The following is a 17,808-nucleotide window of genomic DNA, read 5'->3' as shown; positions in this document are numbered from 1 at the left end:
TGGCTAATAAAGATTGGAAATATTTATAGAAGTTGAGCAAAAATTTAATAGCAAGAATAATTAACTTCTCAGAAATAGTACGACACAAAGTTTATTGGCACTGGAGTTTTTTTTGTTGACTTTAAACTTTTAAATAAACTTTATTTTAAAAGCCAATCAAAAGAAAGTTTATCACAATCCAGCACAATTCTAGTATATCCCATGATCAACCAAAAGTCAAATAACATCAGAGAAATGTGAAGAAATATTTTACTTTATAACATCAAATACAAGAATACTATGGACTTATTATGAATAGTTTGAATATGCAGAGACACCTGGCAAAAATATGTAGGTACTAAAAGACTGAAATACAGTATTATTATCATAAACATATTTTATTTATCCTAGTTTTCTTCCCCTCAGTGTGTGTGTGTGTGTGTGTGTTTAATTTTTTCTTATCACTAACAGCATCTGGTGAAAACTAGAAAGCCCTTAATCACAAATCTCAAGACTCTTCTCATCAGCCACAAAACCTACAGCCTGCTGTGGGTGTGTGTTGAGTGGGTGTGTGTGTGTCTCATAAGATCTCTTCACAAATGTGATAATTCGAGTTATGTCTATGATAGACAGCGATGTTTCCTAGTTATTCCCTTTAAACAGTCTGTCTACTGTATTTACTTGTCAACAGTTCTGACCCAAAATCAGTTATCCGTGATTACAAAAAATGAACGCAACAATGAAAGCTGTAAAGACGTCTGTGGATGACCCTGTTCTCCCCCACTCTACTCTCACCCACACTCTGCTCCCCTGTTCTCCCCACTCTACCCTCACCTACACTCTGCTCCCCTGTCTCCCCACTCTACCCTCACCCACACTCTGCTCCCCTGTCCTCCCCACTCTACCCTCACCCACACTCTGTCCTCCCCACTCTACCCTCACCCACACTCTGCTCCCCTGTCCTCCCCACTCTACCCTCACCCACACTCTGCTCCCCCGTCCTCCCCACTCTACCCTCACCCACACTCTGCTCCCCCGTCCTCCCCACTCTACCCTCACCCACACTCTGCTCCCCCGTCCTCCCCACTCTACCCTCACCCACACTCTGCTCTCCCGTCCTCCCCACTCTACCCTCACCCACACTCTGCTCCCCTGTCCTCCCCACTCTACCCTCACCCACACTCTGCTCTTTTCTCAGGACTTTTCTCACAAGGTGGTTTCTATGTTTAGTTATAAAAGAGAACAAGACAGTGGTATTTCATTCATAGGAAGTTTTAACAACTCATGCCAATTTTAAGGAAGGCTCAATGTATCAAAATTCTTATAATTCATGCTAGTAATATTAATTATTTATTTAAACTTCCCACATCACCATTTTCTAATTTTCAATAAGATTCTAATGGCTTTTACACAAGAAAATTCAGTTCATCCTTTCCAAATATTTTCTATCAATCCATCCCTTCACGTTTAATATTATACACTGCCAAATTTATAAATACTTTTTAAAAATCACCACCCAGACAATTAAAGTATCCAATCATTTCAATCACGTTTTCAATTCTCTAAGAAAAATTTCTTCTACTCACAGATAAATGACGATGTATCATTTGGAAACTGAAGGCTCCCTTTCAGAGAAATATTATCAGTTGCTCCATCCTTGCCTCATTTAAAACAAGGTTGCTGTTTCTGGTTGTGAAAAAAGCTGAGAAGTTGTCTCCTGGCATGTGCGAATTAATCTAAACACTGGCAGGGAGACTCATACAACTTTAGGGAGTACTGTTGTAGTTTGATGTGTTAGCAAATTACAAACAGGAAAAAAATGTCTGGTACAAAGCTATTATACTTCATTTTAAAGTGAAAACTTAAACTGAGTACATCCAAAAACTGAAGATTTGACTGACAAAAACAACTTTATAACTTACGGTAACTTTTCATGTTTCCTACAAATAACACATTTATGTTGAGTACATTAAAATTAAATCTATCACTCATTTCTCAAAACACGAAAAGTGAAAAAAAAGTAAAGTCGCTCAGTCATGTCCGACTCTTAGCGACCCCATGGACTGCAGCCTACTAGGCTCCTTCATCCATGGGATTTTCCAGGCAAGAGTACTGGAGTGGGGTGCCATTGCCTTCTCCAATCAAGAAACATTCTCCTTATCCAAGAAATTACTTACAGACAGCTGGTACTAAATTCCAAATTACTTTAAAATAAATTATGCAAAACAGCCTTAAGTTAAAGGATTACACAAAGATAATTTTTAAAACCACAGTGGGTTGCAAGTCGGAAGAAAATATAGTTGTCCTTTAACTACACCTGTAGAAAAACAAACCAAGCAACAGGTCTTCAATTTTCTGTGGTCAGGCAAGAAAATAAATAAAAATTCCACAAGTGAATTCTGTTTCTTCATGGAGATCACATGAGTCTTGTCTACTACATGGACATTTATGCCTAAGTTAATTAAAGTAAATGGACAAATACATTAATCTCAAAGAAATTTAAATAGAAACCCAGAAGACTCAAACAAGGCTTGGGTTGGATATATTACAATGTAAGTTTTCTCCAAGTCATAGAGACTATTTAGAGAGTATTTTAATAAAAAATAACGAAGTGGTATGAGAAGATGCCAATAAAAGGCAATGAAATATTTTTACTCTAACAAAACTCTTGAGAAAAAACAGCATAAAATTCCTTCATATAAATGCATTTTTAAAATATGTAATCTTTCTGTTTTTACTATAATGCCTTTCATTACTACCATTTAGGCATTTTTTGCAGACTTCAATATGACTGAACATATCTATGATTTCTTAAACCACAGAAAAGCACTCACAACGCTTTCTATCAAGAAATATGAATCCTTTACAAAAGTATAGCAAAGAAAAAGTAGTTGTCATGATGTAGGAGAAATTGTTCTAGTAGACTGCAATTAGTATATATGGTAAACATATATATAAATATACAGTACATATGGTACTTTTACATACACAGTAAATAAGGTACTTTTCTAGATAGATAGATAGATAGATAGCATATGGTGCATTTATATAAATGGTAACTCTGAGTAAGAAAGAAAAAGATGTTGCACTCTTGGTAGCCAAAGCTCTGGTCCAGTGAGTGAAGAACAGGCTGGATGTCAGTTTCCACTCAAACCCTTTGCTCTTTGCAGTATACCAACTGCATACCCACATCAGGCAAATTAAAACTTGGCCCTACTACTTAACATGGAGTCTTACACAAGTGATTTAACTGAGGTTCAATTTCTTTTTCTCCAAAATAGGTATTACAGGGCCCTGTAAACAGAGCTATTGTAGAAGTTACACAGAAAGGCCTTTGCTATAGCATCAAGTAAAGGATTCAATAAACACTTAAATAAATGGCAAAACAACAATGAAAACCCTCTCCTTCCAAAGTGAAGTATCTGTCTTTTCACATCTATAGTTATAAATCATTAAGAAATAAAAATATTTCCTTCGAGTTAGCCTGGTTTTAAAGGAACACAAGTTAATGTACACCACTGACACTAGTTCAGAGGTCTCTCTTTTGTGTGTAGAGGAAAAGAGCGCAGTAAGTTCAATGATAAAATACTTAAGTTTGGAAACACCCATTTGACATCAATCTCTCTTATAGATTCACAATGCCTATTAGCACTCTAAAGGCTACAAGAAGTACTGTAACAAGAAGCTGTCTAACTTATTTAACCCCTGTTCTCAGAGTCTGATCACAGAATTCTTTCATCTCTACATCACGTGCGTGCATGCCAAGTTGCTTCAATCGTGCCCAACTCTGTGCAACTCTGTGGACGACAGCCCGCCGGGCTCCTCTGTCCACGGGATTCCCCAGGTAAGAATACTGCAGTGGGTTGCCATGCCCTCCTCCAGGGCCTCTTCTGGACCCAGGCATCGAACCTGTATTTCTTATGTCTCTTGCACTGGCAGGCCCAGGTTCTTTACCACTAGCACCACCTGGGAAGCCAATTAATACATCATAGCAGTAGTTTTTTGGTTTTCCTCACAAAATGAAATTTAGGAATAGTTAGTATAGGGACTTTAAAGCCATGTTTTATGTGTATTATGCTACAGAAATAACACCAAGTTTTTCTCATTAATAACTATTATTTCATAAACCTTATAGAAACCAGAAATTCAAAATCTGAAAATTTCTTTTCAGTAATTTTTATATAAAATTTGAGTTTGAAATGAAATGTGAATTTCAAGGCTTTAAGGGTCAGGCCTTCTATAGGAATTTTTACTTCAAAGATTAAATATAAAAATCATGTTATAGCATATATCCTGAACATTTAGGATACATGCTCCAGTTCTACATAGCTAACAGAAAATAAGTTTTATGGCCTATGTAAGAAAAAAACTGATCCTGGTATGAATTCAAATTGTTATTACTTACATTCTTTATATCACTCTTCCCTCCTATACACCTTTATGTTAAGGCAAGATAAACAACAGCAAAACATTTTCTAATTCTTCTACTGTTTTTACTTACCTAATATTTTCACAGCATAATGAGGACTTTCTAAGACAATTCCTTCCTCTGTATCAAATATAGGGTTATCTATTCCAGTTTTTGGAGGAATCTGGGCTAGTTTCTTAAGTCTCATGGAAGAATTAAGGTCAAGTTCTTGTTTTTTCCCTTCTTCCTCTCGCCTACGCCTCATGTCCTCCTGTTGTTGCCGAATACGTTCCAGCTGTGCACTTCGACGCACCGGCATCATCCTGGTGCCCAAATCTCCAGGGCAGTCAACAGCCATCTCTCGGTGCTTCTGATGTTCCTCTGGTGATGCAAGATCAACATTTTTTACTCCGTTGTCTGATTCCTCAGTAACATGCCCATTCATATGGGATGTTGTCATGGTTATCTATAAAAACCTGTACCACTCTTTATAAATCAATTTTTCCTATAAAGCCAATCTCTTGATTCTGTAGTATAAAATCCATGTTACTTCAAAAAACAAAACAAAACAAAAAAAAAACTTCTCACATCACATAATAATGCTATGAAAATGTATCCATGAAGGAAATCTAAGGGGAAAGATGGGGGGGAAAAAAAGTATAAGAATTACAATATAAAAGTAGAATTTACATTGTCTACTTCCAATCTCTATTGCTACACAATATAGAAAATATCTCAAAAATATATAATATTATTTTGCCATATAGATTAAATATTTTCCTTTCATTTACAGAACTGAGGAAATCAGGATGTTTCAAGAAAAAAGCTGTCTCAAGTATTTGAAGCATATTGCTTAATTTTACAGCTGAGGAAAATGAAATATTAGAAAGTTTAGCAAAGCAGAAAAATAGGAAAGTTCTGGGTACTAGTTTAGTAGAGAATAAGATATTTAAGGTATAAAAGTATTTTAATCTACCTTTATAGTTATCTTAACACAATATTCTACAGTCAATTAATATATACATGAGTCTGAAATCCCTTCCTGCTACTGCTGCTAAGTCGCTTCAGTCGTGTCCGACTCTGTGCGACCCCATAGACGGCAGCCCACCAGGCTCCCCTGTCCCTGGGATTCTCCAGGCAAGAACACTGGAGTAGGCTGCCATTTCCTTCTCCAATGCATGCATGCATGCTAAGTTGCTTCAGTCGTGTCCAACTCTGTGTGACCCCACGGACAGCAGCCCACCAGGCTCCCCTGTCCACAGGATCCTCCAGGCAGGAATACTGGAGTGGGTTACCATTTCCTTCTCCAGAAATTCCTTCCTAGTTAACTGCTAAAGAACGTGGCATCCAGGAAGTTATGTTCTCAACTCACTTGAGATAAGGCAGCATTGTAGGGGACAATTCACTTTTTAAGAGTTTATGAAAAAGAAATTTTAATTGGCAACTGAGGTATCTACAAGATAAAACCACCTCTGTAAGATAAAACCACATCTACAAGATTAAAGTGAGAGAATGACTATGTTGGTTATCAGTCTTTATAACTGCTTACACTAAAAAAATTAGGGTTAATTCTTTATGAGGATTCACTTAGAGAAAATGGTATTATCTGCTACCACTCAAAAATGTTTTTAAGTCATACTGTACAGCAAATAAGAATATATTGGACTTGGAGACCAGAAAACTGTATTTTAATTCTGGATCTGCTACTTCCTCTAGTTTTATGATTTAAGACTAGTTTCTCTGAACCTCAGATTCCTTTGGAAAATTTATTCACAGAACTGTTCTGAGTTTCAAATGAAATAATGTATACAAGTTTTAGAACTAAAAAATACTTATATTTTTAGTAATTCTTAGTGTTAATATGATTCTATTTATTTTAAAAATCCAACATATTTTAGACAAGAAAAATATTTTACTGGATGACAGTGGCTTTTCATCAAGCCATTTCTTGGGCATAAATAGGCAGATTGTTTATATAAGTGTAAACCCACATACTAAGTCTAATTAGTCCTCTCTTGCTCAAGACTTTCAAAAATATTTACAATAATAACCTCCTTGAGTTGAGCTGCACTTCAGTTAATAGGTTAGAGAACATGCCAACAAAGCAAAAGCTGAGTTTTCAGACAATATTCCTAATGCCAGCCAATCTCCTTTCAAGCAAACCACTTGTCACAGACGGTTTAACACAAACCCACCTAGACTACTAGGAAAACCACCAGACCAACAATCAGGAAAATATTTAATAGGTGAAAGCTACATGAACCACAAAAATTACATCTTCACAAGAATTCTGGTAGATTTTTCTGTCTTCCATCCAAATTTTAGTTTCTCTATTTATGTGATCTACATATAAATACCTTATTTATCATTAACTTGCCTTCTTTTTCATTAAAAATGAGAGCTATCAGAATGTTAGATAATTCTTAAGTTTTGTAATATTGATTATTGTTTATTGGACACTATATTGATTATTGGATTATTATTGGATTATTGAATATTGGATTAATATTAACATTGGATTATTGAATATTGATTATTGGACACTAAGTCATGTCCAACTCTTGCATCCCATTGACTGTAGTCCACCAAGCTCCTCTGTCCATGGGATTTTCCAGGCAAGAATCCTGGAGTGGGTTGCCATTTCCTTCTCCAGGGGATCTTCTGGACCCAGGGACTGAACCCGTGTCTCCTGCATTAGCAGGTGGATTCTTTATGGCTGAGCCACTAGAGAAGCCCTGTAATACTGACCATATACAAATACAAATTTAACTTAATCAATATTTTCATTACAAGTAAACAGAAATTTATGTAGGAATCACTGTATTGCTGTATTTAACTTTAAAAAATTTAGGAGTATATATACTTCCAGAAAATTAAAACTTTCAACTTTCTCTATTTACAACATTTACAGGATATTAAAAATCAAACAATAGAATATTTTACTTATACATATGCTTATCTACAAAAATTATTTAAAATTAAAACTTAGCTTAAAAACTAAGGTTTATAAGACTGTATCCATATTCACTATATGAAATCATAATTATGCAAGAGAAATTAGGCCAGGTAATTTCAGTCAAAGTTCTAATGCTTGGACTATGATCCTGCTTGTCTACCTGGATCTAGTCTTTTACTCTCAGGAAAGTTTCTGCAACCTGGTAACAATCCACTTAAATCTCCATTTTGGTCATTTCCCTTAGAGTGTTCATAGTCCATCAGAGAGACAGCAAAGAAAATGAATGATTATTCTTCCCAGTCAATTTCTCATTAGATTTTCAATTTGTTACAAATGGGTCATTCATGTCTTATTTTTATAAATTCCTTGGGCTTAACACAATACATGTCATATAGAAACTGTCCATCAGGTATCTGTTCAACTAAACTTAGAAATGTCATAAATTCATAGATGATGCATAGATGATGGACTCTAAAATTTAGTCTGTGATAAAGAGACACAGCAAATCTCACAACATAAGGACACTCTCTTCCAGCAGCATTAAAAAAAAAAAAAAAAAGATTAAAGATTAGCCAGATAGAACAATCTGTTCCAGGCAGAGGGACTCATAAGACCAAAAGGAAGGAAGAGCAAGAGAATGTGGCACCTGTATAAGTAGGAAAGAATGCAAAATGTCTGGATGGGACAATGGGAATATACCATACATGAACAATGATAAAACTAGAAAGGCAGGCAGGGGGCCAGATGGAAAAGGGTAACAGCTAAAGACTCCGACCTTTACCCTGAAAGTAGTAAGAATTATTGTTAAGATTTAAAGGAGGGGATAACATGATCACACTCACTTTTAGATAAATATCACTCTGGTAGAAGGCTACAGGATAGACTGAAGGGTGGCAATGAGACCAATTTGAGGGCAACTGTAAGAAATGGGGTCCTAAACTAAGACAGTTAGAATGAAAAAAGCTATATTAAAGAGATTATATAGGTTACAGAATTACTAAAACTTGGTGTTTATATTACATACAGCAGGGCAAAAAGACGAGAAGAAGGATGCAATAGCAGCAGTAGTAGTAGTAGTAGTATGAACAACTACATTTACTGAGCTCATATTCTATGCCATACACTACTGGAAGCACTTTACACAGTACTCACTCACTCAGTCCTTGCTACAACACTAAAAGTAGGTCCAAATATGCTATTTTATAAATGAGGAACGGGGACTGAAGTAGGCCTTGAGGACAGGATGAAAGAGTAAGAAAAGAGGCCATATGAACCAAAGACAGAAAAATATAAAGTTTGGGGAAAGCATAAACAAAGCTAGTTGAATTATAGCGGTCAGTTTGCACAAGAGAATACTGGCGGGAAAATTTGACTGGGTCCAACTTACAAAAAGTCTTAAATATAAGTCTTTAATCTCAAGGCAGTAAGAAAGCCATCAAAGATTGAAAAAAGAGGGGTGATTTTAACATAAATTTAATTGAGCACTTACCCCTGCTTGAGGTACTAAAGCTATAGAGACAGAATCCTGCCCATTAGTTTATCTACCAAAATTTCCCACAGGAATCTAGAAATTAATGTGTCCAGAACTAAACTTATATTTCCCTTTAATCTCTATACTCCTTGATCCTTTTCCTCCATTCTCAACTCTAATTAATGCCACTATATCTCCCCAGTTACCCAAGGCAGCACAGCATTTAAGAGTACAGGCTCTGGAACCAGACTGTCTAGCACCTAATCCTTGTCTACTTTTAAGCCTCAACTCACATACATTCTCCTCTGGATTTTCGTAGTTTTCCACATTGGATATGTGCCTCCTCTCAATCCCTATCACAACTTTGATCAAACTCAATTACAGCAGTCTGTATCTGTCTGTCTGCCCCACCAGACTAGAAACCTTTGGAAGTCAGGAATTATGCTGACTCATCTCTGGATCTGTGACACTGCCGACCTAGCAAACTGCAGGTTTCAGAATATGAACCAGGCAATATGATTTCATGGACGCTATCTTTGGGTCGTTAGGTGGACAGCAATGTCATTAACCAAGATGGAGAATTCAAGAGAAGGGAATTAGAGAGAGGAGGAGAAAAATCAAAGGGTATTACAGGTTTTGATTTAGACACAATTTCAAGGTGACTATATGTCATACAGGTAAATGATCTAATCAGCAGGGATCTGTCTTACTGATCTGTATAGTCCTGATAACTAGTAAGGGATAAACACATAATTAGGCATATGAATAAACTATTCCTATGTTCAGAACATCTGATGGCTTTCATATTGCCTAGAGAATAGAATCCAAACTCACAAGGTAAAATCCCAACTTTCTATCTTTTACTACTTCCCTGTGCAAGTCTTCTAAGTTAGCTTCTTCACTTGTGCCTGCCTATCCCACATCTTTCTCTTCCTGTCCAAACATCTTATGAACTAAGAAATAAGAACTGCTTCTCCTTTCATGTTCTACTTTCAAGATCTACCACAAGCCACTATTTCAAGAAAATTTTCCAGATCACCTCAATTAAATAATGATCTCACAGTACCAAAACTCCAAGACTTAATAATAATGCTCATGAGTTAATTCATGAGGTACAAGACAGATTCTTCCAGAATCAAAGAAACATTATGCTGTGTCCCATAGTTTTAAAATTAAAGATCATTATAATTTTTAAAGACAAACCACGAATATTCTAGCTCATTTATGCAGTCAACACATAAAAATAAACAATGAAAGAGTACCAATCCAAAGGAATTATACTCTCATTCTCAAAAAAGAAAAAACAGTCTTTTGTTTGACGATTTGGATTTGGAGGCAGGTAAATGACTGAACTAGAGAATTACCTCCTTGTATGTAAATAAAAGACTGCCTTATGCAGTTAATGTAGTTACAAGCTGCTGGCCGTAAAGAGTATCCCTCTCTTCTCTATCCTCTAATTATAAATTAATTGTTTCAAAAATGCCTTGAAGGCTCACATTTCAAATCCTCATCAGAATCCCAACTTATACATCCCACCTCGTGGGACTGGGGCGGGCGGGTCGCGGCGAGGGGGTGTAGAAAGAAAAAAAATAAATAAATAAAACAACTCTCTTTATGTATTCCACAAAAGAAGAAAATGAATTTTCAGGCTCACAGGCCAAAGCAATTTCAATGCTAACTTCAAACTAGCGAGAGAGAAAAAGGGCTCTGCTTATGTGAATTGAATACAGAAGAAGGGGGTAAAAAGAAGCTAAGTAAGTTTCAGTAAGTACAAATGATTGAGAATGGGGGGCCTGAAATAGCCTGAGGGATACAGGCCCACTGAAAACTCCATACCAAGAAACCAAGAAACAAAACCACTCGTATGAGAGCCAGGAAACCTGAACTGCTATAAGAAGATGAGTTCCTATATAATCAGTATCCTAACTTTTAGGCAGAGGGAAATGTAAAATATATACTTCATGGGTATAAACATACTTGGTCTACACTAGCATCTAGAACTCCAGATATTTTTTTTAATTCATCCTTCCTCCCCTTCTCCTAGGAGTAATGCCCTTTGACCAGCAGCTGGAAAGTCTCATTTTAAGTGATCAGCATTCCTCTGACATTCTCAGAAGTTGCACTATTTGTTTCCATAGAAACAGCTTTGTCAGCTAACACAAAATTCAGGCCAAGAATAGTGAAAAGAACTTACATTATGCAAATCGGAAAGTTCTTGTCGACTATCTTCTTAGTTCTTTTCTGATTTTTTCACAAAACTCAGACTTTCTTACTCTGTAAAAAGAAAAGAGACAATCAAGTGTAAAAGTCTGCAGAATCTTTTAGAGAGAGGGAAAGGACAGAAAAATTAATTCAATATGATATCCAATTCTGTTTCCAGATAACTAGGATTTCTCAGTATAAAGCAATAAAAATGCACACACACCCATCACTAATGAACATCAATTAAAATCTATGTAAATTACCTGAAGTCAATGATGAGAAAGAAAAAGGGCATGACCCTTCTGTAGATTATTTTTAGTGACTTTTTTTTTATCTCTAGGTAAGGCTCAAACAAAAATGCAGTTTAAGGGATTTCTTTCTCTGTTTTAACTACAACTTCTGGATCAATTTTAAACTTTATAAATGGTTTCATAAGGCCAAGAAAATGAGAAGTTTAGGATCCAAAAAGAATTTGACAGAAAGGAACCACAGTTAATTCAGAGGGGGAAATGTTAACGCCACATTGAAGACCAAGACAGAGGATTCTATCCTAATGGAAGATTATATTTTGATAGGATAACATAGAACAAAAAGCCAATACACAGTAAGATGACTTCAGAGAAAGGAGTACAGAGAAAGTAAAATTGGGTTATGTAATAGACATGTTTGGAATGATGTTTGGAAGGTGCAACATTAGATAAGATGGTCAGGAAAGGTCTATTTTAGGAAGCGATAACTCAGCTGAGACTTGAATGACCAAAAAAAAAAAAAAAGTCAGCTGTGGGAATATCCAGAAATAAAAGGTTCCAAGTTGAGGGAACAGAAAGTACATTTTTACATGGATGTCATCAGGAATCTCAATTTCAATATATCCTAAACTGACCTCAACTTCTTCCCTACTATTGTTAATTATATGACTATCTCCAAGATGTTCTAATCAGTTGCCAAGATCTGTTGATTCCACAAGGTTTTCAGAATCCACTGAAGAGTGGCAGAATATGCCACCCCCAAATATGCCACTAAAAGATACTGTTACGAAAATGAAAAGGCAAGCTATAAAAAAAACAAGAAATACTTGCAAAATATTTATATTCACTATAAATACTCTTACAACTCTGCGAGTCAAATGATGTAATTGTTTAAAAGAGGCAAAAGATTTGACCACCAAAGACATACAAACAGTAACAACAAACATTTGGAAAAATATTCAACATCATTAGTTATGCCAATAAAACCACAATGAGATACTGGCATAGGATAGACAGAAATCAATGGAACAGAATTTAAGAGACCAGAATAATCTCCAACATTTACAGGCAATTCAACAAGAGTACCAAGACAAATTAAATGGGGGGAAGAAAACATTAAAAAAATGGTCTCTTAATAACACTAGGAAAACTAGATATCCAGACATCCACATGCAAAAGAATTAATTGGACTCTTACCTTATACCATATACAAAAATTAACTCAAAATGGGTCAAAAACACACACATAAGAACTCTATAAAACTTAATTTAGGCATAAATCTTCATGACCTTGATTAGGCAATGGTTTCTTAAGACAAATCAAAAGTACAAGCAACAAAAGGAAAACAGATAAATTAGATTTCATCAAAATTTAAAACCTCGTGCTTCAAAGGACACCATGAAGAATGTGAACAATGTGTACACAAAAGGAGAAAATATTTGCAAATCATTTATTTGATTCAGGACTTTTATCTGGAATATATAACAAACACAACTCTATAGTAAAAAGACTGTCTGATTTTAAAGTGGGAAGAGCCCCTGAATAGACAGTTCTCCAAAGAAGATATACAAATGGCTTTATTAAATGTATGCATAAAAAGATATTCAACATTACTAGTCATCAGAGAAAAGGAAATCAAAACCATGAGACACCAAAACACCCACTAGGATGGCTAAAATTTAAAAAAAAAAGAAGTGCTAAAACTCATACACTTCTGTTGGGAATGTCAAATGCAACAGTTACACTATAAAACAGTCTGGCAATTTCTCAAAAGGCTAAACATAAAGCAATTCCACTTCCAGGTATACAACCAAGAGAAATGAAATATATGGTCATACGAAAACCCTGTACAAAAATGTTTACAGGAGTATTAATACCCAAAAGTAGAGAAAAAAATCCAAATGCCCATCAACTGATAAATGGATAGTGTATCCAAAATGAAGTATTACTGAGCAATAAAAAGTACTGATACATGCTACAACACTGATGAACTCTGAAAACAGAAGTGAAAGAAGCCAGTCAGAAAGGACCAAGGACTATATGATTTCATTTATGAAATATCTAGAATAGGCAAATCTAGAGAGACAGAAAGTAGATTAGTGACTGCCGAGAGCTGGTGTGTGTGTGTGAGATGGGAGAGAATGGCTAAGGGATGCAGGTTTCTTTCGAGGGGTGATGAAAATGTTCTAGAACTGACTGTGGTAATGATCACAGAATTCTGAATATATGCAAAGCCACTGAACTGTACACTTGAATTGGATGAATTATATATACATGGTATCCAAATCATAGCTCAATAAAGCTGTTAAATAATACAACGAAATACCATTACAAATAGGACTTCCCTGGAAGCTCAAGTTGGTAAAGAATCTGCCTGCAGTGCAGGAGATCCAGGTTCAATCCCGCGGTTGGAAAGATCTCCTGGAGAAGGAAATGGCTCCAGTAACCACTGGAGTGGTTACTCCAGTACTGTTACCTGGAAAATCCCTTGGACAGAGGAGCCTAGCAGGCTATAGTCCGTGGATTACAAGAGTCAGACACGACTTAGTGACTAAACCACCACTATTACAAACACAATAAAATCACTAAAATTTAAGATTGACAACAGTAAGCTTTGGAGAGGATGTGGCGAAACTGAAACCCTCATACTGGTAAGAACATGAACTGGTGATCAGTTTGACAATTTCTTAAAAAGTTAAACATATACTTATGATATATAATCCAGTGATTCCATATGAGAAATACATACTTTTATTTGTAAAAAAAAGAAAGATCTATATGGGATATTCATAAAGGCATTATTAATAATGATAGCTTAAAACTGGACACAATTCAAATGTCCTTCAGCTGATGAAAGGATAAATTTAAAAAAATGGAATACTATTCAGTAATCCCCTGGAGAAGGAAACAGCAACCCACTCCAGTACCCTTGCCTGGAAAATCCCATGGACAAAGGAGCCTGGTAGGCTACAGTCCATGGGGTCGCAAAGAGTCGGACACGACTGAGTGAGTTTACTTACTTAATAACATGGATGGCCTCAAAAATATAATGCCAAATACAAGAGTACATACTAGATGATTCCATTCGTATGAAATTTCTAGGAAAGGAAAAATTAGTGCTGTTAGAAAAGCATTTTGGTGGCTTCCTGCAGCTGAGGGTGGCCACAGAAACTGGCTGTGATAGGAGATGAGGGAACTTTCTCATGGCATGGAAGTGTAATAAAACTAGATTTCAGTGACCCCTACATGATATAGATTTAATGAAACTCAAACTGTACTTATAAAGCATGTGGATTTTATAGAACGTTATATCTTAAAAAAGTTGTTTTCAAAATTCAAATTGAACACATAAAATTAATGAATTTTAATGTATTACACTTACTGAGCTGATTTTAAATAATACATTTAAAACTGCATCTTATTACATGTAAATGGTATCTTAACAAAACCAATTTTTTGTGATTTTTTGGGGGGGTATGAATTTTATTTATTTTTTTCCCCATTTATTTTTATCAGTTGCAATAAAATTGCAATACTTTACAATACTGTAGTGGTTTTTGCCGTACATTGACATGAATCAGCCATGGATTTACATGTGTTCCCCTTCCCGATGCCCCCCCGCCCCACCTCCCTCTCCATCCCATCCCTCTGGGTCTTCCCAGAGCACCAGCCCTGAGCACTTGACTCATGCATCCAACCTGGGCTGGTGATCGGCTAACAAAACCAATTTTTTAAAAAGACCAACTCATATACTGACATCACATAAAAAATCCTATTTCATCAATAAATGTTTAACTCAATGCACAGATTTTAGTTTCCAACAATGAATGCCCTGTGCATCATCGTCACAGAGAAGAAACTTAGCTATATGTAAAACTAAATACAATTCAAAACTCAAATAGTAATGATCCCTGAATGACACAGGGTACAGTGACACCAACCTTCTGTGCAGTGGAAAATGTATAACTTATAGGAGGTTCTCCATACAGGTGATTTCTCCATATCCACAGTTCTCCATTCATGGATTCAACCAACTATGAACCCTGTAGCACTGTAGTATTTACTACTGAAAAAAATCCACCTACACATGAACCTGCACAGTTCAAACCTGTGTTGTTCAAGGGTCAACTGTATGTTGGCTACTTGGCTACTCATGAAAAACATTAACTCAGAAATTACTACCAACAACAATTTAAGCAAAAATATATAAATTCACCAAACATTTAACTGAAACACTACTTTTCCCAATTATTCTTTATGAAGAACTAAACATACTTTTAAAATAAATTTTAAAATAAAAATAATATATTTGAAGTAAGCTTAATTCATGAAGTACAATGTAAAAAAACCTTTACAGCAGCAAAGCATTTATACAGCTGACTAACCAAGTTCCTTAAGAAATAGATCAAATGCAAATATCCTGGGTTTATTTTTTAATGGAACTTCTGACAAGTCCTATAATAAGGGAATTTCTAAAATTCTACCTAATTCATGGTTTAGGTTTCAGATTAAGGAACCTTTATTTATCATCCAGAGAACTGCATTCCAAAGAAGCCACTGCTATCCTCACAGTTTTAAAACTACTTTATTTAGAATGTACTATTAAATGCGTCAGAACCCAAGCAAAATTCATTTGAAAAATATCCTCAAAGTAGAAATTAAATGAGTAAAGATTTCAAAGGGAGGCAGGAGTAACATACAGTTTAAAGGTACTTGAAGTGAACTGCTCTCACAGACAAAAAAAAAAAGATAGGATTCCTGTTCAATTTAACTGGGTATCAACAGGGCAATGTCAATAGCTTAGAAGACACATCTTTCTCAAATGAAAACTTTCAAAGACTTAGCAGCTTTAAACATTCTTGGCAAAAGCTGCATATAAAAGATATCAGAAACAGAAAAGATTTTAGTTTTCAAGCTCCTATTCTTAGCCTGTAATTTTAGGCCACACAATTGCCTTGAGATTAAAAATTACAAGACAACATGGAAAAAATACCGCTGCATTTGTAATTTGTTAAATATCTGTATCCTAAAATATTGATTTGCCAAAGTTTACCAAAGACTGACTTATAAAGTCTTTTACAAATAAAAGACTAGATTTAAACAGTTTTGGATCACTGGGGCTCTCCATCACAGGTGATTCTGCCTCCCACCTGTCCCCACCAGGATTCTGACAACGTCTAGATATATTCACTGTCAGGACTGGGTTGAGGGGTGCTTTTGGCATCTACGTAGCAGAGGCTAGGGATATGTTGCTAAACATGCACAAGATAGCACCCCCCTGCCAAGAATGATCCAGCACAAAATATGTCAATAATACCAAAGTTGAGAGACTCTGGGGCTTCCCTGGTGGCTCAGAGAGTAGAGAATCTGCCTGCATTGTGGAAGACCAGGGCGCAATCCCTGGGTCGGGAAGACTTCCTGGAGAAAGGAATGGCTATCCACTCCAGTATCCTTGCCTGGAGAATTTCACGGACATAGGAGCCTGGTGGGCTACAGTCCATGGGGTTACAAAGAGTTGGACACAACTGAATGACTAACAGTTTCACTTTAAAAGTCCCTGAATTAAACCAAGCAATTACTAACCCAAAACTGAGGCATTCACTCATTCAATAATTTTCATTAAGCTTCTCAGACTTCCAAGACAAAACTCTTTTTCAAGTACTGTTAGTTTCTAAATAAATATGGAGGCTGAAAGATACTTAATGTCATCTAATCTACTGTTTTTCAAAATGTTCAGGGAAAGATTTATTTCAAGGGTCATCTTGGCAGTGAATGGAAAGAGCTCATTAAATGTAATAAAAACTACTGCCAAATAAATTGCCTTGTATTGCATACTAAAACCTGAATGGCAGTGCAAATACAGTTTTAATAATATATTCCAGCATATACTACATTCCACCACCTCCACCACCATCACATGATTACAATCTGGCCAGAGAGACTAAACACGCATACAAAATGATAAATACTTACATTAAAAGTGGCCCAAGCAAGACTAAAAAAATGTATAGATGGGGACTTTCCTGGCGTTCCACAGTGGTTAGGACTATGCTTTCAAAGCCAGCAGCGTGGGTTAGGGATCCCTCGTCAGAAAACTAAGATCCCACATGTTGTGCACTGTGATCAAAAACAAAAACTAGAACTGTTTTAAAAAAATGTATAGACAAAACATTTAATAGTCAAATAGTATTTACTAAGTCTGTGTCCTGAACACTGTGCTACCATACTTTATACAGCTAATCCTCAAAAAAGTATCCAAGTGTAAGTATTAGCGTTATACCCAACGACAAAAGAGAAAACAGGTTTAAAGAAGCAAAGTATTTTGCCCAAGGAGCACCTCAAAATAAATATTCAATGGGACTTCCTTGGTGGTCCAGTGGTTAAAAATCCACCTACCAATGCAGGGGACACAGGTTCGATCCTTGGTCCAAAAAGATCCCATATGTTGCGGAGCCACAGCTACTGTGTGCCACAACTACTGAGCCTACCTGCCCGAGTGCCCATGTCAGCAACAAGAAGCCTGTGCACCAAAGCAAAAAAGTAG

The 17,808-nt window shown here is 36.0% G+C and overlaps 1 protein-coding gene across 2 annotated transcripts in view; it reads right to left on the bottom strand.

Moving 5' to 3' along the window:
* PALS1 (protein associated with LIN7 1, MAGUK family member) overlaps positions 1-17,808 on the bottom strand; it is a 73,448-nt gene that overhangs the window by 38,600 nt on the left and 17,040 nt on the right. The window contains exons 2-3 of one of the 2 annotated variants that reach the window (XM_043472324.1): positions 11,009-11,088; positions 4,481-5,016 (exon numbers count right to left, since the gene is read on the bottom strand). In XM_043472324.1, the coding sequence (XP_043328259.1) occupies positions 4,481-4,847 (367 nt within the window). In that variant the 5' untranslated portion in view covers positions 4,848-5,016; positions 11,009-11,088. The remainder of the gene's footprint in view (positions 1-4,480; positions 5,017-11,008; positions 11,089-17,808) is intronic. The other variant, XM_043472325.1, reaches the window with a different exon arrangement.

This window comes from Cervus canadensis, chromosome 6 (assembly GCF_019320065.1).
Source record: "Cervus canadensis isolate Bull #8, Minnesota chromosome 6, ASM1932006v1, whole genome shotgun sequence".
Lineage (NCBI taxonomy): Eukaryota > Metazoa > Chordata > Mammalia > Artiodactyla > Cervidae > Cervus > Cervus canadensis.
This window is presented reverse-complemented; position numbering and strand designations above follow the sequence as displayed.